This window comes from Salvelinus namaycush, chromosome 8 (assembly GCF_016432855.1).
Source record: "Salvelinus namaycush isolate Seneca chromosome 8, SaNama_1.0, whole genome shotgun sequence".
NCBI lineage: Eukaryota > Metazoa > Chordata > Actinopteri > Salmoniformes > Salmonidae > Salvelinus > Salvelinus namaycush.
The window spans coordinates 52,838,384-52,862,847 of NC_052314.1; the positions used below are offsets into that span (position 1 = coordinate 52,838,384).

General features: G+C 40.0%; 3 protein-coding genes across 5 annotated transcripts; 2 read left to right on the forward strand and 1 right to left on the reverse strand.

The window, feature by feature from the left end:
* The first annotated feature begins 24 nt into the window (after positions 1-24).
* LOC120052797 (natural killer cell receptor 2B4-like) lies at positions 25-8,917 on the forward strand. Of its 3 annotated transcripts, XM_038999923.1 has the most exons (5): positions 25-138; positions 1,425-1,757; positions 7,612-7,911; positions 8,228-8,323; positions 8,453-8,917. In XM_038999923.1, exons 1-5 carry the CDS (start codon positions 93-95, stop codon positions 8,503-8,505), a joined length of 828 nt encoding a protein of 275 aa, XP_038855851.1. In that variant the 5' UTR covers positions 25-92; the 3' UTR covers positions 8,506-8,917. The 3 variants fall into 3 exon arrangements, with proteins under 3 accessions (XP_038855851.1, XP_038855852.1, XP_038855853.1); XM_038999924.1 differs by lacking the exon at positions 1,425-1,757 and having other exon boundaries at positions 8,453-8,912; XM_038999925.1 differs by lacking the exons at positions 25-138; positions 1,425-1,757 and adding an exon at positions 4,125-4,594 and having other exon boundaries at positions 8,453-8,914.
* Positions 8,918-12,533: 3,616 nt separating this feature from the next.
* On the reverse strand, positions 12,534-18,382 carry LOC120052796 (SLAM family member 9-like). The gene is made up of 5 exons (XM_038999922.1): positions 18,193-18,382; positions 16,486-16,779; positions 14,190-14,513; positions 13,701-13,997; positions 12,534-13,609 (listed from the first exon to the last, which is right to left on the reverse strand). The coding sequence occupies exons 1-5, from the start codon at positions 18,278-18,280 to the stop codon at positions 13,470-13,472; spliced, it is 1,143 nt and encodes a 380-aa protein (XP_038855850.1). The 5' UTR covers positions 18,281-18,382; the 3' UTR covers positions 12,534-13,469.
* A 2,855-nt stretch (positions 18,383-21,237) lies between these two features.
* On the forward strand, positions 21,238-23,894 carry LOC120051963. The gene is made up of 2 exons (XM_038998842.1): positions 21,238-21,343; positions 22,775-23,894. The coding sequence occupies exon 2, from the start codon at positions 22,780-22,782 to the stop codon at positions 23,716-23,718; it is 939 nt and encodes a 312-aa protein (XP_038854770.1). The 5' UTR covers positions 21,238-21,343; positions 22,775-22,779; the 3' UTR covers positions 23,719-23,894.
* Positions 23,895-24,464: the final 570 nt, after the last annotated feature.

Consider the following 24,464-nt stretch of genomic DNA (forward strand, 5'->3'; position numbering starts at 1 on the left):
TAAACTATTAACCGGGCGCCCGCCTGAAAGCGTAGAGCAAATGAAGCGGCTGTGAAGAGACCTCTGAAATCCCAATAATTGAGAACTATAAAATGACAACGCTTCAATATTTGGGAATATCAGTACTTTTCATCATCAGTAAGTAGGCTATTCCTATATAAATTGTACTTCGTGTTGGTGTTTGTTTTTACCCCCAAGCCATAAGAATCCTGAACAGGTAATCAAATGGCTACCCGGACTATTTGCATTGTGTGCCCCCCCCCAACCCCTCTTTTATACTGCTGCTGCTCTCTGTTTATCATATATGCATAGTCACTTTAACCATATCTACATGTACATACTACCTCATTCAGCCCGACTAACTGGTGCCTGTATATAGCCTCGCGACTGTTATAGCCTCGCTACTGTTATTTTTCACTGTCTATTTTACTGTTGTTTTTATTTCTTTACTTACCTATTGTTCACCTAATACCCTTTTGCACTGTTGGTTACAGCCTGTAAGTAACCATTTCACTGTAAGGTTTACACTTGTTGTATTCGGCGCACGTGACAAATACACTTTAATTTGATTTGTTATTGCTGTAATTTACAGGCAGGTCTCCTCATAATGTATAGGCTAGCCAATTAGATATTGCTTTGGAAAACAGCTCGGAGATTTTAAAGATGTTCCTATGAAGGTTCTACTGATTAACTTTTTACTGCTTTTGGGAAACCGGGCCCAGGTTGTGGCAATAGACCCAGTACTACAGTTTAGTTTGTGGCATCTACGTAATCTCGCTGAGTCTACCTTTAAACCTAACCTAACCTAACCGATGACCTGACCCATCACTTTATGCATTATGCCGATTTCAAAACTACTGGAAACTCAGAACTCTTCGACTTCAGGGCGTTTAACACAACTGGAAACTCGGAAGAAAACGAGCTCTTACAAGGAAAAATCTTTTGAATTTTGAACTGTCTTCCAACTCAGAATTACAACTCGGGCATCTTCCTAGAGCTCCGACTTTCCTACCTGATTTTCATGATTTTAAAAAAGAAGGTATATTTAAAACATACAATATACTTGCAGTGAAGCCGCTCAACAACTACTACAACACATGTCATGATTTTCCCAGTTGTCTTGAACGTAATATTACCGCCCCACAGCTGCATGAAAGTGACTTACACCCAAAACACTAAAACATAAATGGCTCCTAGCCTCCCACAAATAGGCAACTTTCTGTCCCTAACACTAAAACAAATAAAATGAAAAATACATATTTTTATAAAACTTAAACTAAATAAAAACTAGTAAAGTAGATCTGAAAACAAACTTAAGCTAAACTTAAAACAAAACCATAATAACCTTGACACACATGATACGATTTGTGCCCATTGTCTTTGCTACTGAACAACACATTCATATTTTATTTGCTTGCTTCCAGATCTGTTGGGAGCTGTGAATGCTGAAGTGAATACATTGACACGGAGAGAGAGGCAGTCTGTCACTCTACACACTGGACTAACTGGACTACAGGCTGATAAGATATTTTGGTTCTTTGGTCCAGTCATTCCAAACACCTCAATAGTTGAGAGTCAGGTCATCAGAGGAGAGAACATCACAGAATTCAAAGGAAGATTCCCAGACAGACTGCAGCTGGACAGACAAACTAGATCTCTCACCATCAGAAATCTCACCCTCAACAACTCTGGAGTTTATCAGATAGACATTTTTAATACACACAAAACATCTCAGAGATTCTATCTAACTGTCTATGGTGAGTGTTGGTTTTATATATAACAGTGGTTCAAGTGGGACCCAATGCCCATACCTTACAGTCATAGGTGTGACACACAACATTACACAGTGCCTATAATATTCCCCCCTCTGACTTTTTCACATGTTGTTTTTTTACAAAGTGGGATTGACATGGATTTAGACCAATGGGATTTTTTTGTGATTCATCTACACAAAATACTCCATAAATGTCAAAGTGAAAAGAAAACTCTATAAAATGTTCAACCCTTTTGTTAGGAGAAGCCTAAAATAGTTCAAAAGTTAGATTGGCCAAATAAATCACATACTCTGTGTGAAATAATATATGATTTTTTAAGGACTACCCTTCCTCTGTACCCGATAGGCTGCATACAACATCTGAAGGTCACTCAGTTGTAGTGAATTTGAAGCACAAATTCAACCAAAGACCAGGGAGATGTTCCAATGCCTCATTAAATCCATTCCATTTTATAGCACAATAAAATAGTTATTATAGGCACTATATTATTATATAAGAGGCTATATTATAATGCTAGCCAAGTTGTTGCAGTTTTTTTTCAATCACTTTGGCACATTTTTCAGATGTAAGGTATATTTTCTAAACTCTTGGTACAACACTTGTAATGCCCCCTGTCTTATGTTCTGAACCTTTGAGGATTCATTCGAGGTCAAAATCTTGCAACCCTGAGTCATTCATGAAAAATCATTTTTTTTTTCAGAACATAACATGAACATTTAATTTAGTCACCAATACTGTATATCAGAGAATGATATAGGCTCACCATTTAGTAATTTTAATGTAACATTTAACCTAATAGCACAAAATACATGATACAATTTTCAAAACGGATATTTTTTAAGTGCTGAATAGAATAAAAAGAGAGGATAAATAACATTTTCCATACAGTTTATCAAACTTTGGAGCATGTTGAGATTTATTTTTTTACAGAAACAGTTTCTTGAAACAGATGTAGGAGTATTGTGGCATGTATTGTAAAACAGAACTCTACAGTAAAAGGTATTGATGTAGCGTACTTTGTCGTTTCTGCCCCAAGCAACATTACACAATATCAACTTTTCTGTGAAGTTACTGTAACTGCTACAGTATAAATCATCAGCTTAAAGTGTATCAATTAAATTCTGATATTTACAACACCATTGTAGCGATTGTTTTTATGTTCTCAGTCACCTAATCTAAAGCCGTATTATGAATAGGCCTAACCAGACATTGAGAATGGAAACCGTTTATGCGAATCACATGTATGTTCTTATAATAATGTGGGGTTAGTCATGTTATCCGATGTCTTGTCTTTTGATCATCTGTCAAATAAAATAAACCATGTTTTGAGTTTGTGGTCAAACGCAGACAATTGGATTGTGCGCGCAAAACCTCTTGTTGTGCGTTGCTCGGTAGCCTAAAAAGCTCTGTCTGATCATGTATTTAGCCTAGGCCTACTTATCGAAACTTACAACTACAACGTGATCATATAAACAATTAAAACGTGAAGGTATATCTAAACGATGACCTTGTTTATTGTCCATTTCCTGGTACGAGTTTTGACTGTCAAACAGTGTTTGTTCGAGCTCATAGTTTATTCAGTGTAGCCTACGGGTATAATGGAAATAGCTTATGCCAGAGGAGGCAGGAGCTATATAATAATTTGTTTGAGTCAAGTAGGTCACATGACCAATGAGCTATTGAAATTCGAATGTAAAAAACGCTGGTACTTTGTTTACGCTCCCTAACTAATTCAACGAGGAATACAAACATGCTGCTCACATTTCCACATGTTTATTAGCTCTGGAAAGTCCAAATCGTGAAAATAAGACCTGTGCAGTGTTGCACGCATTTTTTCCAACATAATGACACTTATTTGGAGTCTGTGGCTCAAGTGGTTTGAAAGCTATTGAGGTTTAAAAGTTTAGTTTTAAAAGTGCGAATATCCGTCGAATATCCAACTTGAAACTGTCTTTACCTCGGTCGATTTTCTTCCTTTCTGCACACACTTGACACAAGTATGACACTGAAGAGGCTTGTGCACAAAAGTTCTTACAAGGTATCTCATGAATCCAAACGTTATATGAGAAGGGAGAGACTCTTCATCAAAGACTAGCATGGATGAAGTGAACTTTTCTCCGTCACCATACAGATCAATCGACGTGCACCAACCACTCCATCGATGTCTTCAGTTATATCGTGTGGCTTTATTTCTGACGCGAACCCAGAAGTAACCCCCTTGACAGGCGCCCTGCTACGAAAAACCATGCGGAAAACATTCCACTCCGATCTTTTTGAGTCTTTAAAACACGCTTCTTCTGCTCCGCAGACACACAAAACAAATGTTTTTAATTTTTTGTTGTTGTTGATTAAATCTAAATAGGACCAATCTCGTGACTGGAGACGATAAACGAGTCTACTGGTTTCCTATTTTACAACACAAGTTGAGTTCTCGTTTCCCTTTTTCTTCGCCCTTGTGTAGCCAACTCATTCTCACTTCCTGTGAAAGGGGTCACAAATAGACTCCTAGCGCTTTCAAACGAAAGCTCAGTTTCCGCCATTTCCTCCTTCAATCCCCCACCTCCGTTCTCGCACGTCCTCGGTTTGTTTTCTGAAAATTCGATTTGGGGCGAGGGCGAATATAATTGGAACCAATCATATTGGTGGTTGGCTGGTTAGCTGAGACTGTCTCGCATTCCCATTGGCTGACCGTCTCATTTCACTTAGTTGAGACAGACGCAAATGTAAAGCAAGTGAAGAAACATTTAAAGTCCGAGCAGTAGAGAACTGGAAAATGACAACGCTTCAATATTTGGGAATATCAGTACTTTTCATCATCGGTAAGTAGGCTATTCCTATAGAAGGTGTACTTCGTATTGGTGTTTGTTACTGCTGTAATATACAGGCAGGTATTATCATAATGTTTAGACCTATGATTATTAATGTATACCTTTAATTCAAATCAAAATCAAATCACATTTTATTGGTCACATACAAATATTTAGCAGATGTTATTGCGGGTGTAGCGAAATGCTGGTGTTCCTAGCTCTGACAGCGCAGTAGTATCTAACAATTCATAACAATACACAAATCCAAAAGGAAAATAATGGAATTAAGAAATATATAAATATTAGGATGAGCAATGTCAGTGGCATTGACTAAATACAGTAGAATAAAATACAGTATATACATATGAGATGAGTAAAGCAGTATGTAAACATTATTAAAGTGACTAGTGTTCCATTATTTAAAGTGGCCAGTGATTCCATGTCTATAATATATGGGGTAGCAGCCTCTATGGTGCAGGGTTGAGTAGCAAGGTGGTACCCTGCTAGTGATGACAATTTAACAGTCTGATGGCCTTGAGATAGAAGCTGTTTTTCAGTCTCTCGGGCCCAGCTTTGATGAACCTGTACTGACCTAGCCTTTTGGATGACAGCGGGGTAACCCGGCCGTGGCTCGGGTGGTTGATGTCTTTGATGATCTTTTTAGCCTTCCTGTGACATCGGGTGCTGTAGGTGTCCTGGAGGGCAGGCATTGTGCCCCCTGTGATGCGTTGGGCAGACCGTACCACCCTCTGGAGAGCCTTGCGATACGTAGGTGTCCGCGACGTGGCTGGTTTTCCCTTTGTAATCCGTTATTGTCTGTAGACCCTGCCACATACGTCCCGTCTCTTGTCATTTAACATTCAAACATGGTGTCAGAGTCGGATAACTAACCATGATTTCCGCAAATTAGAGCGTTATGTTTTTGGTTGTCACTAGGCTTTTCGGCTTTGTCACTAGGCTAAGGGAAAAGGCAGCTAGCTACATGTGACTATGGTTCTTTAAGAGATGAACTGATCAGAGATAAAATAGTGCTTGGCATAACTGATGAGGACACGCGCAGACGTTTGCTGAGAGAACTTGACCTAACACGGAACCCAAACCGGCTGTGCGCGAAAGCGATCGTGCATAAATGTATTTTGTCCAAACGAGTCCACAACACGCAGGTTAAAATATCAAAACAAACTCTGAACCAATTACAATAATTTGGGGACAGGTCAAACAGCATTAAACATTTAAGGCAATTTAGCTAGTTAGCTTGCACTTGCTAGCTAATTTGTCCTATTTAGCTAGCTTGCTGTTGCTAGTTAATTTGTCCTGTGATATAAACATTGTTTACCTGAAATGCACGAGGTCCTCTACTCCCACAATTAATCCACACATAAAACGGTCAACTGAATAGTTTCTAGTCATCTCTCCTCATTCCAGGCTTTTTCATCTCTGGACTTTATATTGCGATTGGCAACTTTCATAAATTAGGTGCATTACTGCCACTGACCTGCTTGTCTTTCAGTCACCCACGTGGGTATAACCAATGAGGAAATGGCACGTGGGTACCTGCTTCTATAAACCAATGAGGAGATGGGAGAGGCAGGACTTGCAGCGCAATCTGCGTCAGAAATAGAACTGATTTCTATTTTAGCCCTTGGCAACGCTGACACTCATTGGCGCGCAATAATTGAATAACATTGATTTCTAAATTTATTTTGCAATGCTCGCAGAGGCAACGCGAACAGTTTAGTCAGCCTGTAACAGTCACCGTGTCCGTATAAGCGTCAATGTTATTCTCAGACGCTACCAGGAACCAACCCAACGCCAGAACATATCCCAGTCCATGTGATCAAAATAATCTTGAAGCATGGATAAGACCAGTGTTGAATAGACCTTAGCACTAGTACTTCCTGTTTGAGTTTCTGCCTATAGGAAGGGAGGAGAAAAATTAAGTCGTGATCTGATTTGTCCAAAGCGAGGGCAGGGGAGGGTCTTGTAGACATCGCGAAAAGGCGAGTAGCTAGTGTTTTCCATAAACGAGTCCTACAGGCAAGGTGTTGATAGAACTTCGATAGTATTTTCCTCAAATTTGCTTTGCTAAAATCCCCAGCTACAATAAATGCGGCCTCAGGATATGTGGTTTCCATTTTGTATAAAGTCCAGTGTAGTTCCTTGAGCTGTCTCTTTTTCTTTAGTTTTGTATGCGCTATTTAGCCTACACAAAAGGCTTAGGCCTATTTAATTACATTGTACAAGTCTATTAGGGACGTATTCTATCAGTAACGTATTCTACCAATAAAACTCCTTAAAAACACATCCCTATAGAACAATCCTTAAATAGCTTTTAAGGCATAGAAACCGTAAATTACTTGTTAACAGGAAATACATTTATTTCCATGACAGAATTAAAAAGCAATTTTGGACTGACCAATGTAGATATTTTCAAATACATGTGACTTAAAAAGGTACATATCATGACATTTAAATTTGAAATCTTGTGAAAATCAGAGTAACCTTGAGGGAATCATATTTATGTCTGAAAGGGATATTATTACAATAAGTAAAATATACAAAACCTTGCAGAGAGCATATCCAACTGAAAATCTTATTAAAAAAATATAAACTATTGGAAACAAGACTTAAAAAGAACTGATGTTGGTACATGATTGAGGGAATGTCGGCGCATAACTAACAAAATGAGTTAACGAAAATGTAGGCTACGCTTACAGTATAAATCAAAGTATATAATTTATTATACAAGAGACAAAATTCACTAATTCTACAGCATAATGGTAGAAACATATCCTAAGTGTAAAACTAACAGTGACTCAATAATACTTTTAAGCAGTTTTGATCTGTTTAGATTTTGGTGCTTAGAGTTGTGAAAATGTACCACATACTTGTGAAAATTTCACCAAAGTGATAAAAAAAACTGAATGTGCTCACCACACTTTTGTTACTAGTGAGAGTTGTCCTCCTACCCAGAGGACCAATATTAATGACATGAATCTGTGTTAAATCATTGTATTTTTATATCCCAGCTCTAGTACCACTTCCTCAAGTCAAAAAAATCCCTGAAGGTGATTTTCTGGACAGTTCATCAGAGAAGGGGAGCTGTTCAGTGGTGTGTTCTGTGGAGAACCGGAGAGACATGACCCTGTCCTGGTACAGAGGAGAGAAGAGACTCAACCAGACCAGCAGCCCTGACCTCTCCACCAACCTGTGTTTCCCTCTGGAGATAAAGCTACAGGACAAAGATATCTACAGCTGTGTGGTTGCCAACCCAGTCAGCAACCAGACAACCAAACTCAACATTGAAACGCTCTGCCTTCAGTATGTAGGTATGTCAGCACTGTCTGTATTAATAGTATTGTGCAACATTTTCTTTGTTATTGGACTGGTTAATTAGTTTACTTGGATCCCATTTCGCTGCTATTCTTCTAGCGCTGGGGGTTAGACACCATATAAAACAATAATATTTATTGACAGGAACAGCCCACACAAACATCATTCGGTTACCTTTTTTTCCTGACTAAATTAAGCCAAAAAGTAGAATGATTTACCAACACTATCAAATTAGATTATGAGAAGAAACAGGGTAAAGTGTACATATTGTTTTGGGACTCATCAGTTTGTTTCCTGTTTTTATTTTGACAGAGTCTGATCCTAATCCAATCACAGTCATTGTGATAGTCCTTGTAATAGGCCTACTGTTATGTGTATACTGCATTTGGAAAAATAAAGATATTAAAGGTAAGTGACATATATCTTGAGTAGCCTAAAGACAAAGTACTCCTGTCATGGTTGATACTGTATGGTATGTCTGTCTGTATGGTATGAGCAGTGTTGAAATAGGCAATTGTTTTTGTGCTCACTGTACAGGGTGCTGTGTATCCACTTCAGGGAGTCCAGAAGAGGAGGGCTCTGTGGTGTAGCCTACTCTGTCAGACCCTGCATTTCACCTTCTTCCCCATTGTAAAAAGAGAACTCATTAGACTGCGTCCCTGCCACTGTAAAAACAGAATGCACATTTTGACATGAACAAAGGATGTGTTTTATGCAGCAAATAATCACTCCTCTACTCTGTACCAACTTCTGTCTACAATTGTATTACTAAAGGAGTATTTTAATACTTAAACAAAGAGTCTGTGTTTCCTTTCCATTACTAATGTATGTTTGATAATTATATAGACCTGATCATTTGCTGAAGAAATTGACCAACAGTTGAATAAATATTGTAACATTTGTTTGTAAGATAGCCTTAAAGGGCAATTCCGCCACTTTTCAACCTCATATTCATTATTTCCAGTAGCAAACCAGTGTCTACAGCATGTTTCTATGATCTGTGGTTAAAAAAAATGCTTCTGTTACATCACGGTGCTCCTCACTTCACTGCGATTCTTATGTTTGAAAATCACTGTTTTAACTTTTTTTTTTAAATATGTATTTTTTTACCCCATTTTTCTCCCCAATTTTGTGGTATCCAAATGGTAGTTAGTCTTGTTTCATGGCTTCAATTCCCTTACGGACTTGGGAGAGGCGTGCATCCTCAGAAACACAACCCAACCAAGCTGCACTGCTTCTTGAAACAATGCCCACTAAACCCAGAAGCCAGCCTGTGTCAGAGGAAACGGCATACACCTGGCGATGGTGTCAGTGTCCACTGCACCCATCCCGCTACACGAGTGAGTCGCTAGAGCGCGATGGGACAAGGACATCCCTGCTGGCCAAACACTCCCCTAACCCAGATGATGCTGGGTCAAATGTTACAACACCCCATGGGATTCCTGGTCGCGGCCAGCTGCGACAGAGCCTGGACTCGAACCCAGAATCTCTAGTGCCACAGCTAGTACTGTGATGCAGTGCCTTAGACCACCGCCCCACTCAGGAGGCCCTAAATGTTTTAACCTTTGATGATGCCATCACATGAATAAATGTATATATTTTTTCCACAAAACTTATACATGCACCATTTTCACATTTGTAGAGACTGGTATTGTGATGGAGAAAATGAAAATGAGGTTGAAAAGTGGTGTAAATGCCCTTAAGCTTTTGGCTATTTACTGTATTACAAAAGTCATATTGAACTGTGTTTGGTTGACAACACAGCAAATATCAACATTTAAAAGATACTGTATGTATCTAATGGTTGGATAGTTTCATCTGAGCCACTGGTTTAATCCTATTATTTAACTTCCATTTTTGGTTTAGTTGGAGACGTAAATCCAACATATCACTTGTTAACTTGTCGACAAGTTAATAGGCTATTTACTGTATTACAAAAGTGATATTGAGTTGTGTTTGGTTGCCAATGCAACCAAATATCAACATTTGAAGGAGATGCATTTTTTGTGCCACTGACTTAGTCTGGCTTTAATTCCAGTTCGTCTTCAAATTAATAATTTATATTATCCAGAGTGGTGCAGTGGTCTAAGACAGTGCAAGAGGGGTCACTGCAGTACCTGGTTGAAATCCAGGCTGCCTCACATCTGGCAGTGATTGGGAGTCCCATAGGGCGGTACACAGTTGGCTCAGCGTCGTTGGGGTAGGCCATCATTTTAAATAAGAATTTGTTCTTAACTGACTTCCCTAGTTAAATAAAGGTCATGTTTAAAAAAAAAATATATGTCAGATTCACATCTCCATCTCAACCAAAAATCGAAGTTAAAGAATAGCATTAAATCAATCTTTATTTGAAGTGCATTTAATTTTTGATTGGTTTTGAGTAGTCCTATTCCTTAACTTATGTGAATCCAACAAGTAAATTATTCATTTGTAGACAAACTGGAATTAAAGCCAAACTAAGTCAGTGGCACAGATGAAACTATCCAAGCAGAAGATACATCTCCTTCAAATGATATTTGGTTGCGTTGACAACCAAACGTAATTCAATATCCAGTTTGTTTACAAAATATACAAATGATATGTTGGATTCAGGTCTCCATGTCAAACACAAAATCTATTTCAAGTTTGATTTGATTTGGTCCTATTCTTTCTCGAAATCAACCACAGCTAAAAACTGTAGTCCTATATGTATTGTCTATTTTTAGTTGAACACTGGGTTGAACTTTAAACAATAGCTGTTGGTGACTTTGCAAATGCTATAAAGGCCTAAATAGTATCATTGATGAAATATGACCTATAAAGTATGGTTACGTTTCATTTGCTCTGTTAAACCTTTCCATTGTAATGACTTGGATAGCAACAGTGAATCTATTTAGTTATTAAGAGATCTCTCAGTAATCATTCTCACGATAGCACATTGGTACTAGGCAGTGACAAATATCAAAGCTGGGCTTGATTAAGACCCTGGATGGGAGACCAAATGGGTATATAGATTAACTGTATATAGATTAACTCTCCAGTAGGAGGTGTTGCCCAGCCTATTGTTTTTATTCTGATAGTGGATATAACGTTGAAGATCTGATGTTGTTTCAAAGGTACAAAATCAACATATGTTAAACAAGGTTTGTCTATGTTGAAAATTTGTTACCATGATGACACACTGTACACTGAGTGTACAAAATATTAGGAACACTGCTCTTTCCATGACAGACTGACCAGGTGAATCCAGGTGGGAGCTATGATTCCTTATTGACGTCAACTGTTAAATCCACTTTAATCAGTTTAGATGAAGGGGAGGAGACAGGTAAAATAAGGATTTTTTGAAGCCTCGAGACACGTGTATGTGTGCCATTCAGAAGGTGAATTGGTGAGACAAAAGATTGAAGTGCCTTTGAACGGGGTATCGTAGGTAGTAGGTGCCAGGCGCACCGGATTGAGTGTCTCAAGAACTGCAACGGTGCTGTGTTTTTCATTCTCAACAGCTTCCGATGTGTATGAAGAATGGTCCACCACCCAAAGGACATTCAGTCAACTTGACACAACTGTGGGGAGCATTGGAGTCAACTTGGGCCAGCATCGCTGTGGAATGCTTTCGACATCTTGTAGAGTCCATGTCCTGACAAATTGAGGCTGGTCTGAGGGCAGAGGGGGGTGCAAATCAATAATAGGAAGGTGTCCCTAATGTTTTGCAAACTCAGTGTACTCCGGTGGTTGAAACGTTCCCCTCAAAACAACATTGATGACTTTTTCCAAATCCAATCTATTTTTCACGTCACAATGCGTTGACAAATTACGTTGAAACAATGTTGATTCAACCAGTTTGTGTCTGGTGGGATTTTATGGTTATTGTGACACCAACTGTGGGTTTGCTAGTATAGTAGCATAAAGGGTTATAGGTAACGGAGCATAAGTTGAACTCTAATTAGGACAGTGTATTCATTAGTCGGACACTGTTGCAAAACGTTTAGCAATGGAAACCGTTTCCTCGAAACTGAAAACTTTTTGCAACAAAAATGAGAGTTTCTATTAGACATATTCAGGTGGGTCCCTTGCTGTTTCATTCCATTTGCTTCCGTAGAATGTGCCATGTGGAGCTACAGTTTTCAAACGTTTTATATCAAACGTTTATATATCGCTTTATTTGGATTGAATTTACCTTCCACTTTCATCATTGTTTGCCATCAATATCGCTTAGATATTGAGGCCTCTTGCATTCTCACACCGCTGAGGTGTGCAGTTATTCCCTTACAAGGCACAGTCTGTTGCGTGTTAATGTTTACTTAACTACAACAGCAACCTCTCATCTCATCTATGGAAATGCATATGAAACCAAAACCTGTAGGCTATTTGGCGTCTATAGAAGTGTTTATTGTTTGTTTTATCTGTGCTGAGGAGCAGGGAAACTTTAATCAGCCCAACTGGGTGCTAGGGATGAGGGGCCAGATTTAAAAAAAAATAGCCTTTTGGGTTCCAGTTAGAACCCTTTTGGGTTTCATGTAGAACTCTCTGTGGAAAGGGTTCTACATGGAACCCTAAAGGGTTCTACCTGGATGGAAAGGAAACAAAAAGGGTTCTTCAAAGGGTTTGCCTATCAGACCAGTCGAATAACCCTTTTAGGTTCTAGATATCATTTTTTTTCAGCTAAGAGTGTAGGCACTAGACACTATTTCAAACTCATAACAATCTCCAGATTGCACAACAAAAAGATTATGGTTGTCATCACCACAGAAAAGCACTATTGCTGCACAGCTCCAGGAGCTCTGCTCAGGGAGCTAACTAGCCTAACAGTGTGCCAAAATACAAATGCAGAGAATGTTTTGATTTTAATAATTGATATGTAATATAATATTTTTACATATTTGAACATACAACAAACTGTTGATTCAATGTCCTTGTTAGTACCTGACAAGATTGATTCCTGCTGAAAAAAATATAGTTATTCTAAGTCTTAACAGGCCCCTGTTAAAGTGCTGTTATGTGTCTGACACGTGATCTCCATGAGTGAAAGCACCAATGGCACTGTGATAGCATTATGACACGGAGAGCAATGTCCACCCTTCCTAAAACAAAACAAAAAAGCCCACCAACAAACACTATGACACTTTTCATGGTTATGACAAAGTTATGTAGTCTGGACAGGTATCCTTATGCTTTTGCTATAGCAATTGGCATTAGTGGGCAAGTGGAAACAACTTGTTAAGTTATAAAACTGTTTCCAATACATAGTTACTTTTCCATATGCATTTGAGTAATTTCGCAGACGCTCTTATCCAGAGCGACTTACAGTTTGTGCGTTTATCTTAAGGTAGCTAAGAAAGACGTAACATATCACAGTCATAGTAATCAAAACATTTTCCTCATGAGGCTATCAGCAAAGTCAGTACTAGTAAGAAAAGACAAGTACAAGTGTTAGTTCATGAAAGGGAAGGGTGTTCGTTTTTTTCTTCTCATTATGTCCTGACATTTGTCATGTCATGTAAAGGACAATATCACGACACTGTTCAAGTCCACGCAAAACCATGGACAGTTTTTGAAATAGTGATACCCCAGAGAGTCAGGTCTGAGTCCAAGGGTTTCGTCTGTGCCAGAAGTGATGAACCAGCAGAGCCATCGTGGCCACAGCCACCAGGGCAGACAGGACTGATCGCACCGCCAACTCAGTCAGGGTGATGCACCGGGCACAGTCACTGGAGTCTGAGAGAGAGAGAGAGACACACGGACAATGAGAGTCACATTACACATATCAATTGATCCAATATCAGTATGCTATGGATTGTTGACATACCTGCATGTTGCCGACAGTGCTCCTCAATGCTGAGTTTGGTTGTCTGGTTACTGACAGGGTTGGTTGCTACACAGCTGTAGGTGTCACTGTTTTTTCCTTTAATTTCCAGAGGGAGCGACAGGTCGGCCTGATGGGGACTACTTGTATTGTTCAGTTTCTCCTCTCCTCTGTACCAGGACAAGGTTACCTCTTTCCCGTTCTCCACAGAACACACCACGGAACAGCTCCCACTGACCAACTGACTGTCTACTGAGGGATTATGTGGGGTGTTTCTGATGTTAGGAGTAGGCACTGAAGCTGGGACACCAGGAGAGACCAACAGTTACTACGGTGATTACAGGACATAACATAGACTAAAAGTCACATTTATCATGAACAATAGCAAAGGGAATTTGTGGATTTACCATGAACAATTTAACTGTAAATACAGATCTTGTTCGATGTTGATTGAAAACTGGTCTCTTGCTCTGATATAAAACACACACTCACCGTAGACTGTGACACTGAAATTGTGGTAGGTGACCTGTTCACTGACGACTTGAAGCTGATAAACTCCAGAGTCGTCGAGGGTGAGATTTCTGATGGTGAGAGATCCAGTTTGTCTGTCCAGCTGCAGTCGGCCTTGGAATCTCCCTTTGTACTCAGTTATAACTTCTCCTCTGAAGACCTGACTCTCAACAATGACTATCTCTCGACTGACTGGTCCAAATATCCAAAATATCTTTGCGTCACTCTGTAGTTTGGCAAGTCCAGTGTGTAGCGTGACAGTCTGCCCTTCTCTCCCTCTCGGTGGCTTCACTTCCGCCTTCAGACCTGAAACACAGTAACACGTTTGATAAGTCACCCACCTAGTCTAAGAAGATTTCACACATCAGGGGCCTGAGTCCAGACCACACAGGAAGAGCCAAGCTTACTCTTTTTGAACAGACAGGAAATTCTAACAGCTTTGACTACTACAATCGCCATTGCTCTGTCTAAAAAATGTAAATGTATGTGGACATTTTCTTGATTCCTCAATATAACACCATATTTTAAGTACACAATAGGAGAAATGCCACACCAATGAAAGTTGTATTCAGGTATTATATTATGTGCATCAGTAAAATAGGAACACAAAGGATATTTTAGATGATACAGCTTATTCCCTCTTATTGCTACCTTTAGTATTGTATTTAACTGATATCTTTCAACCACTAATAAGCATAGTTTAAATACTTTGATTTAAATCAAATATCCACGTCATAACAAAATAACAGAACATAGCTGTAAAAACCTGTTTAAAAAATGATTTATGCTACCTGCCACCAAGAAAAGCAAGAGAGTAGGTATTAAATAGCGTACCATCTTCTTAGTCAGTCCAACATCTATCTGGTCGTAACTACACTGATACGACTTATTTACAGTGGTCTTTGACTTCCTGTCTTTCCCCACAGGGGAGGCGGAGTCACCTCATCTACAACCTTAATCTCTCAGTTCATATATGACTGCTGTATTAGTTTCCACTGGGTGGCATAGATGATGTACAACAGTGGCGGCAGGTAGCCTAGTGGTTTGAGCGTTGGACTAGTAACCGAAAGGTTGCTAGATCGAATCCCTGAGCTGACAAGCTACAAATCTGTCGTTCTGCCCCTGAGTAAGGCAGTTACCCCACTGTTCCTAGGCCATCATTGAAAATAAGAATTTGTTCTTAACAACTGCCTTGCCTAGTTAAATAAAAAAAATATGCTATTCTGGCCTTCATAAGACATTGATGGGTCTGAAATAGGGGCACGTTTTAATGAATTGTGTGACACTATTACAGAAAAGGGACTTCAGGGACACCTTGGTGGTCTTTGATCATTTGTACCACTGGCCTGTCCGTGCTCATGAGGAGGAGTCGATGCTGTTTCAACTGTAAATGTTTGTTGAATTTGTGATCGCAACAATAATATCCACTGGGTGGCAGCATTGTACAAAGTAAAGGAGTATTCAAGAGTTATATCCATGGCGGTGTCTCTGTCTACCAAAATAAATAAATTGTCCATCATCATAATCATTATAATAAATATGTTCCACCCTGAATTAGTTTATTATGTAGAAATAAGTTATTTTGCACCTCTACTACCTGAGGTGAATTCAGAGAATATGAACGGTGCTGACACATTCCAGATCAATGTTTTATTAAAAATGATGTACTTTACAGTAAGACAATGACAGGTCTGCATTGGATGACTCTCACGCATAAGCATTGATGTTTGTGAATTAAGATCATTAACAATGCAGCAGAATTTTTGCAAAAGAAGCATTAATCTACATACATGTGTTATGCACAATGAAAGCAGTGACATAACATTGCATATTTACTTCAGAAGCATAGGCTTTTTAAAAGTCTTCTGAATCCTGACAAAGCTGTGAGAGTGACTGAACCAAAAACGAGAAGTCGAGAAGTCGGATAGAAGTTGGATAGAACTGAACAAACCAGAACAGAATGGTAGAATAGAATTGAATAGAATCTTCCCAAGTAACCTATTGTACAGTACTACACAGAAGTGTATTAGGGCATGTGATGAGACAGTCAGGGCTGAGCCTGAGAGTGTCTTTTTTGTCTGAAGTGATGACACAGCAAAACAGTAATGGCCACACCCACCAGAGCAGACAGAAACAATCGCACCACCAACTCAGTCAGGCTGATGCACCGGGCACAGGAATCTGACAGACAGACAGACGAGTTACTACAACTAGGGCAGACAAGTGTTCAAATAGCTGCTTCTTAAAATGAATATCCCATCATGGATTATTGTCATACCTACATACTGAGGACAGTGCTCCTCGACGTTGAGTTTGGTTGTCTGGTTGCTGACTGGGTTGGCAGCCACACAGCTGTAGATATCTTTGTCCTGTAGCTTTATCTCCAGAGGGAGAGACAGGTTGGCGGAGGAGAGGTCGGGGAAGCTAGCCTTGGTCAGTCTCTCCTCTCCTCTGTACCAGGACAGGGTCACCTCTCTCCGGTTGTCCACAAAACACACCACTGAACAGCTCTTACTTCGATGGACTGACTGGTAAACTGTGAGGTTCCTGATGTGAGGAGTAGACACCGGAGCTGGGAAACCAGAATGAATAACATGTTATTTAAGTACATTGACACATTAAAAATACATTGACATACACTGGTAAAGACACACTCACTATAGACATTAAATTAAATCTCTGGAATGAGATCTCTTCGCTGATGATATGTAGGTCATAAAGTCCAGAGTCATTTATGATGAGGTTTCCGATGGTGAGAGATCCAGTTTGAGTATCCATCTGCAGTCTGTCTCTGAACTTCTCACCATAGTCTGTTCTATTCACACCTATGCTCAGCTGAGCTATTCTTTTTTCTGGACTGACTGGACCATATGTCCATAGTATGTGATCGCCTCGGTGTAGTTTGGTACGTCCAGTGTGTAGAGTGACTGTCTCTCGCACTCCTCGTCTCACATCATTCACCTCAGTCTGAGCAGAACTCTTCAGATCTGGGACACGGCGAAACAACAGTTACTCACCGAAAATGGGTCAAACCAGAGTTCTTGCATCAGGGGCCAGAGCCCAGACCACACAGGAAGAGCTAAATCTACATAGAGCAGGGACAGGATGTGTTTTCTAAATGTTCATTCGATTTTGCTGGGCTACTAAAATCACTGCTACTTAAAGGGGAAGTTCAGTATTTTTCAACTGCATGTTAGTTGGTTCCTGAAAGTAGTCTTTTCGGCCAGGAGAAACTATAATCCATGGTTCAGTTTTCTTTAAACAGCCACAGCTATCTTTAGCCACCGCTAGCTAATAATGATGTAGTAGCCACCGCTAGCTAAAAAGCAATAATCTAGTAGTAGAGGCATGCAGCACATGTAAAAAACAACAACACCGTAACCAAATAATTGAGGTGATTTCAGTTTATTTAGCCCGAACATTTTTAACATGTGCCGCATACCCCTCTCCCTCCCATATAGATTTTTAGCTAGCGGTGACTAAAGTTAGCCGAAGTTTGTAGTGGCTGTTTAACATAATCTGAACCAATGGATTAGAGTTTCTCTTGGCCCATAGACTACTTTCAGGGGTGAGGAACCATCTAACGTTAAAATACTGTACTTCCCCTTTAATTTAGTGAAACATAATGTGGAAATATTAGCTTAGTGCAGCAATTTAAGGCTAAATGTATTTCAAACCTAAACCGGCATCAGAAATAATGCTCTTCTAAATAACAAGCACGTTTTAACAACAGGTAGATTTGAGTTAAAAAGCTGTTCTATTATGTAGAATAGACCAATAGAAATACAAGTGAACATCTTTATCATGTGGCTTTGAAGCTCAAATTCTCTCTTCCTGATTTCTACCATTAATATTTTCTTTCATTGATATTTTGCAACACATTTTAATAATTTGAAGCAAAATCAGAAATCAAATAACCCTAGAAACCTAGAAAACAACAGAACATGTCGTGAGACACCTGTTCAAAAATCCCTTTCCAGTTTACCTGCCAGCAAGCAAAGTACGAGAATAAGTATCAAGTATGGTGCCATCTCCTCAGTCAGTCCAAAATCTATCTGGTCGTAACTAAACATTCTGTTTTTGATTTTCGGTCATTTTGTCTGTCTCCACACACATAGAAGAGGCGGAGTCTATTCATCTACAATCTCTCTGTTCATTAAGATGTAGGTCGAGTTTTCAAAGACGTTGCATTGCATCAACTAATTGTTGCGTGCCACTTAATCGACTGCACAGTCGGGCATCAGATTGCGATATCATATGGGTTCGAGTTGCCCTGCTAACACGCTGCATGCATTAACCAATAGTTCAGTGCCACATCATCGACTGTGCAGTCGCGGAACCAGATAGCTATAACATGTGATGTGGTTAGCTGGCAAGCGTCTGCAATGTAGTCAGCAAGGAATGCCACCAGGTGGCGGCTGGACTGTACAGTGTGAAGCACTGTGATACAGCAATGAGTAGTGAAACAACTGTTCACTGCTTTTCCTATTATCAGAAACGTTGAACATGTAATTTCCTATTATAGCATTTATAATTCACTTAGTTGTGCGTCACATTTTCCATTGTGTCATAACAAAACAGTGAATGATCTTCCCACTCACTCTCCTCTCACCACCACATTACCCGTTACCACACAGTCAAAGATCCCATTCGGAAACTAAACAGTGGTGGAAAAAGTACCCAATTGTCATACTTGAGTAAAAGTACAGATACCTTTAATAATAGGAAGTTACTCAAGTAAAGGTGAAAGTCACCCAGTAAAATACTACTTGAGTAAAAGTCTAAAAGTATTTGGTTCTAAATATACTTAACTATCAAAAGTAAATGGAATTCCTAAAATATACTTAAGTGTCAAAATCATTCCACATTCCTTATATTAAGCAAAGCAGATGGCACCCTTTTCTGTTTTTTTTAAATGTAAAGACAGCCAGGTGCACACTCCAACACTAAGACATCAATTACAAACGATGCATTTGTGTTTCGTGAGTCTGCCAGACCAAAGGCAGCAGGGAAGACCATGTGTTCTCTTGTTCAGTGCGTGAATTTGACTATTTTCCTGTCCTACTAAGCATTCAACATGTAACGAGTACTTTTGGGTGTCAGGAAAAATGTATAGATTAAAAAGTACATTATTTTCTTTAGGAATTAAGTAAAAGTAGTCAAAAATATAAATAGTAAAGTAAAGTACAGATACCCCAAAAAACTACTTAAGTAGTACTTTAAAGTATTTGTACTGTCATGACGTAGCCCTCTTTGGGTACAGCAAGCATCTCCCTCTCCCTGTCTCCTACACCCTGGCTGCTGTGGTCAGAGAGAGGTCGTACATTTCTGGAGGAGATTATCTCCTCATGGCCACAGTATAGAGACAGAGTGAATTTTCATAGAGAACAAATTAATTTCTTCCACCTCACAGAACTTGAGGTCCGAACAACATTTATGTTCTGGAGAAGGTATAAAAGATCGGTGAAGAATCCAGCTACAAACTGGTCCGTTTGGTACAATTTTGTGAAACTCATGGGAGACAATACGGCCACATTACCATAACGCTGTTTATATAATAGCCTCAGATATGAGGCTTACATCTAATTGTTGTATAAGATGGATGAGTGAGGGTGATACTGTTTGTGAAATTGTGTAATGTGATTTTGGACTGTTAATGAAGGAAACTCCAATTCCCTTTGGAGTTTAACTAAATCAGAGGACCGCCCATGAGCACAGTTATGGTCGGGCATCCTGGGACAGGCCCTTTTCTGCAATTTCGAATATAACCCCCACCTTGAGAATTTCTCAACAGACCATGTTCCTCTCAATTACGAGAGGACAAAGGTTGCAGTCCAGCTTACCTCGATAACGAGAGGGCCAAGGTTTGAGGCCAGACTGCTGAATCTTTTAACCATCCCACGTGGTTAAACTCTTAGACTATCGATATCGACAGAATAAGAACAAGTCTTTGATATTAATTACTAGTCTGCAGCTAGGAATTCGGTATCATTGAACGCGAAGAGCGACAACTGCCGAAACATCTATCCATAACGACATGAATGAATGTCACTCTGAACTATCCATTCTAACCACGACAGAGAGGGCGGACAAACTCTCCAACAGAAACAAACTTTTCAACAGAGACCCCGACGACACACTGAGCGTAAATATATATATTGATTGCAATTGTTCCCAAATGAGTGAGCGTTCATGTGCAAAGGAATAGCATTTCAATTGTTATAATTATCAACTGTGTTTTGTCTTATCTCAGTCGACCCCCACTTCCCTTTTGTACAGCAAGCCGACATGCCGGTTTAGCCCACTAGGGCACATTCCCCTATCATTTCTTGTAACCATATTTACTTTGTTTGTTTGTTTGTGCACTTCTGTGATTGTTTAGTTAGTTAATGAATAAATGATTTAAGACAATTGAAGTATGGATGAATCATAGTGAAGACTGGGTTCGTGCAGATAACCAACAATTTACGACGTTTGGAATGAGACTAACGTGAGGTAAAGAAGAATTCATTAATCAGAAGACTATTGATCAGATAAGAAAACATCTGAAAAGTTATATTAGGAAAATTATAACTTTGTAATCTAAATATTTTCCTTGGTGCCCCGATTTCCTAGTTAATTACAGTTACATGATTAATCAGTTTAATCGCGTAATAATAATCACAGAGAATCTTTGATAAAAACTAAGTCTTCAGTTAATGATAGTAAAGACACGACAGTACTTAAGTACTTTACACCACTGAATTAAACCAATCATCTTTTTTAATCACACCAATAATCTGGGGTCAGTTCACCCACTTATTTCCCCCACCATCTTTTCACCTGGCTGATAAACAAAATTCAAATCATACACATTTTGTCTCTCTCTCTGATAGTATTTTTATCACAGATTTTTTTGTGATTTATCTGAACCATCTCTCACTCTCTCCTCTGCAGCCTCACACACGTCAGTCTCACCGTGTTTTACCCCCACCCACCTTCCTTCCTTCCCTCCCTGTTCTGTTCTTTTTCTCTCTCTCTAACTGATTTTCGTACACATCTGCAAGAGCCCCCGCTCTTTCAATCTTTTCTCTCCGTCTCATTCATTCAGTTTTATTTCCCTGTTAACTTCAGAACCGATCGATCACATTGATCAGGTGAGTTGAACGCTTTGATTTCATGTCATGTTTATTCGTTTGATAAGTCATTGTTTTCTTTGTCATGTTTGATGCTTTCTGCTCACTCTGACCGTCTTTCTCTGTGCCTTTGTCGTTGATCCTCTCATTTTCTCTGGTGTCCATCTCTACATCACCTCCCGATGTTCACACCTTTCGCCCCCAACCGCTCTCGACCCCACCACTTCAAAAACATTTACAAATATATAACCTTTATTTAACACGGGGAAGTCAGTTAAGAACAAACTCTCATTTACAATGAAAGCCTACCTTGAACAGTGGGTTAACTGCCTTGTTCAGCGGCAGAACACATTTTTACCTAACAGCTTGGGGATTTGATCCAGCAACCTTTCCACTAGGCTATCTGAACATGACAGTGTTTTGGGGCAGCACATTATGTGACCACACTTGATTTCTTCTTTTCTCCTCCTGTATTCCACTTCCTATTTAAGCAGGACTTAATATTCCCATTGATGTTCTTGATTTCTGTTTTTTCACGATTGAGAATTGACCAAGCAAAATTAGCATCGTTTTGGTTGTGTTCAAGAAGGATTTAGACTCCTGAGGATGGACATAGTCATTCCAATCCAACTTGATTTGTTTTATCAGTTGGAAACATGCACAGACACAATCAGTTGTCCGTTTTAGAAATTCATGTTGGTTTGAGTGTTGGATTCTAATAGTTCTCTGTGGGCTGGGCCTGGTTACCACAACACAGCTCAGCAATTGAAGCACTACAAAGATTATACTGACAGAACAGATGAGGTTATATAGTCTATAGTTCTGCTTTATTACTTGAATTGAGTGAAAGAGAGTAAATTGGCCATACAGTGGTTATTGACCTCTTCTGTGTGTGCTGTTGTTCAGGAATGTAGAGAAGGTTAGAAGGCTTTGCAGTGGTCCGAATCTTCAGTTACTTAAGTGTTTCTGCTTTCTTACTGGAAAAATTCAGCCATTCTGAATCTGCGATAGCAATGTGAATGTTTAGACTGGGTGTTCTATTTCTTTTTCCTCTCGTGGACCTTCTTCTGCTCGTTCGCATGCGTTGTCAAATGGTGGTTCAGTTTGCAAAACGAGGGAGGATGCGGGACAGGTGGCTCAGCCGCAAGCAGTCTTAAGTTCCTGTTAACAGCAGCTTCTGGAGCACACCGCCATTTCCTGTGTGTCGGTGCGTGCGCACGCTAGCGCACCTTTGTGTTTCCGATGCATGAAATAAATCTTAACATAAATATGAACTTGAAGTCCCTTTTGTTGTTACACTTAAAATAGCAAATAAGTTGTGACCTACTTTGGTGTTGTTTCTTGTTCTCATTCTCCACCTCATATGAGTCTTTTAGGCCTGTGTTACATTTCTTCCTATCACCCACCATGTTAGGCTGACATCACCTTATCCTCCATTTCTCTCTCTCGCAGTCACAATGAAGGCCAATATCACCCTGGCTCTGAGCATGCTCTCTCTGGTCCTCTTGATCTTCGCCCATGAAGCCACGCATGCCTCTAATGGAACTGTCAACGATGACACACAAACTGCAAAGACGAGCGCGAGAGGTGGACTGTTGAATGATACCGGGACCTCCACTGACCAATCCACAACTGAGAAGCATGACAGAAGCATGCATGGTCATCATTCTGGCATGACAATAGCCCCCCCGAATGGTACACCCACATCCACAGAGAGTCAGACATCTGCAACATCAGGAAACACAACCCAGCAGACTGAAAAGACCACATCCCCCCCACTCACTAAGCAGACAATACCTACATCTCTTCCCAAGACCTCCCCCACCACCTCAACCACTCCATCCCATATTAAACACCCACCTGCTCCGTTAAGTACGTGGTTCATCGTGGTCCCGGTCATCATTCTTCTCATACTGATTACCGTGCTGTGCTTCTACAAGTGGAACACCCGCCACTCAGGCCAGGACAGCTCCGCCCCTCGGCTGTTACTGGGTGTCAGGGAGCGCATGAGGGGCAGGGTTAGAAGCCTGGAGGATTGGCTGGGGCTCAGCCTCTGGCCCGGGAAGAGAGTGGTGGAGGGGGACGAGGAAGAGGGGGACGAGGAAGAGGGGAAGAGTGGAGATGGAGAGGCTGCTACAGGAGCGACAGGGGGACAGGATGTCGGAGATTCCTCAGACGACTACTCCAGTTTAGACGGGATTGACCTCAGCGAGAGAGCCAAGAACCTGGAGGATGAGGAGAAAAAGGAGGAGGTGGTGAAGGGAAAGAGTGGGAGCGAGGGAGGCCAGGATAACATGAAAGGAGAGAGGACTGATGGAAGGAAGGAGGGTGGTGAAGAAGAGCGAACAGGGGAAATCTCCGGTGAGGGAGATACTTGTGACCTCACAGCACTGTAAGGAAAGAGGGAGGAAGGGGTTAAGAGTGGGATAAAAGAGAATTGTTGAAGATGTTAATTTTGTGACTCAATTCACTCTTCCTATAGAGTCTATTTTTCATTTAAGCGTGTAAATGTTAATTTCAGCCAAATATAGTTTTTTGGTAATCCCTGTTACATGTGTTTTAATAAACTGACTAATAGATTCCTGCTTCTAATTTATATTACACACATTTGCACAATTCACTATTTCTGCTAAAATAAGTTGACGTTGAAAAAACTGTGTTCACGTGTATTTGTTTGATTTTCAACTGCACCTACATTTTTTTTTTTAAACAGATATTGAGATTTGTCACTTCAAAGTAAATGTCCTGGACTAAATTATAATTAATTTGGTTGGAGGTAGGTGATTGTGTGTAATTTCTCTCACCCGTGGTAAGTTGCAGGTGCCTACTGGGTAAAAATATCCATTCAATCAGTTTAGTAAAGAGAAAACAGAACATTCTGCTGCATTGACCTCCATTGAAAAAGTGCAAGTGCGCCAAAATACACCGAGTACACAAAACATTAAGAACACCTGCTCTTTCCATGACAGACAGACCAGATGAATCCAGGTGAAAGCTATGATCCCATATTGATGTCACTTGTTAAATCCACTTCAAATCAGTGTAGATGAAGGGGAGACAGATAAAGTAGGGATTTTCCCCCCAACTTAACATTAAGGTGTTCCTAATGTTTGGTGTACTCAGTGTATTTGACCGCAACCGT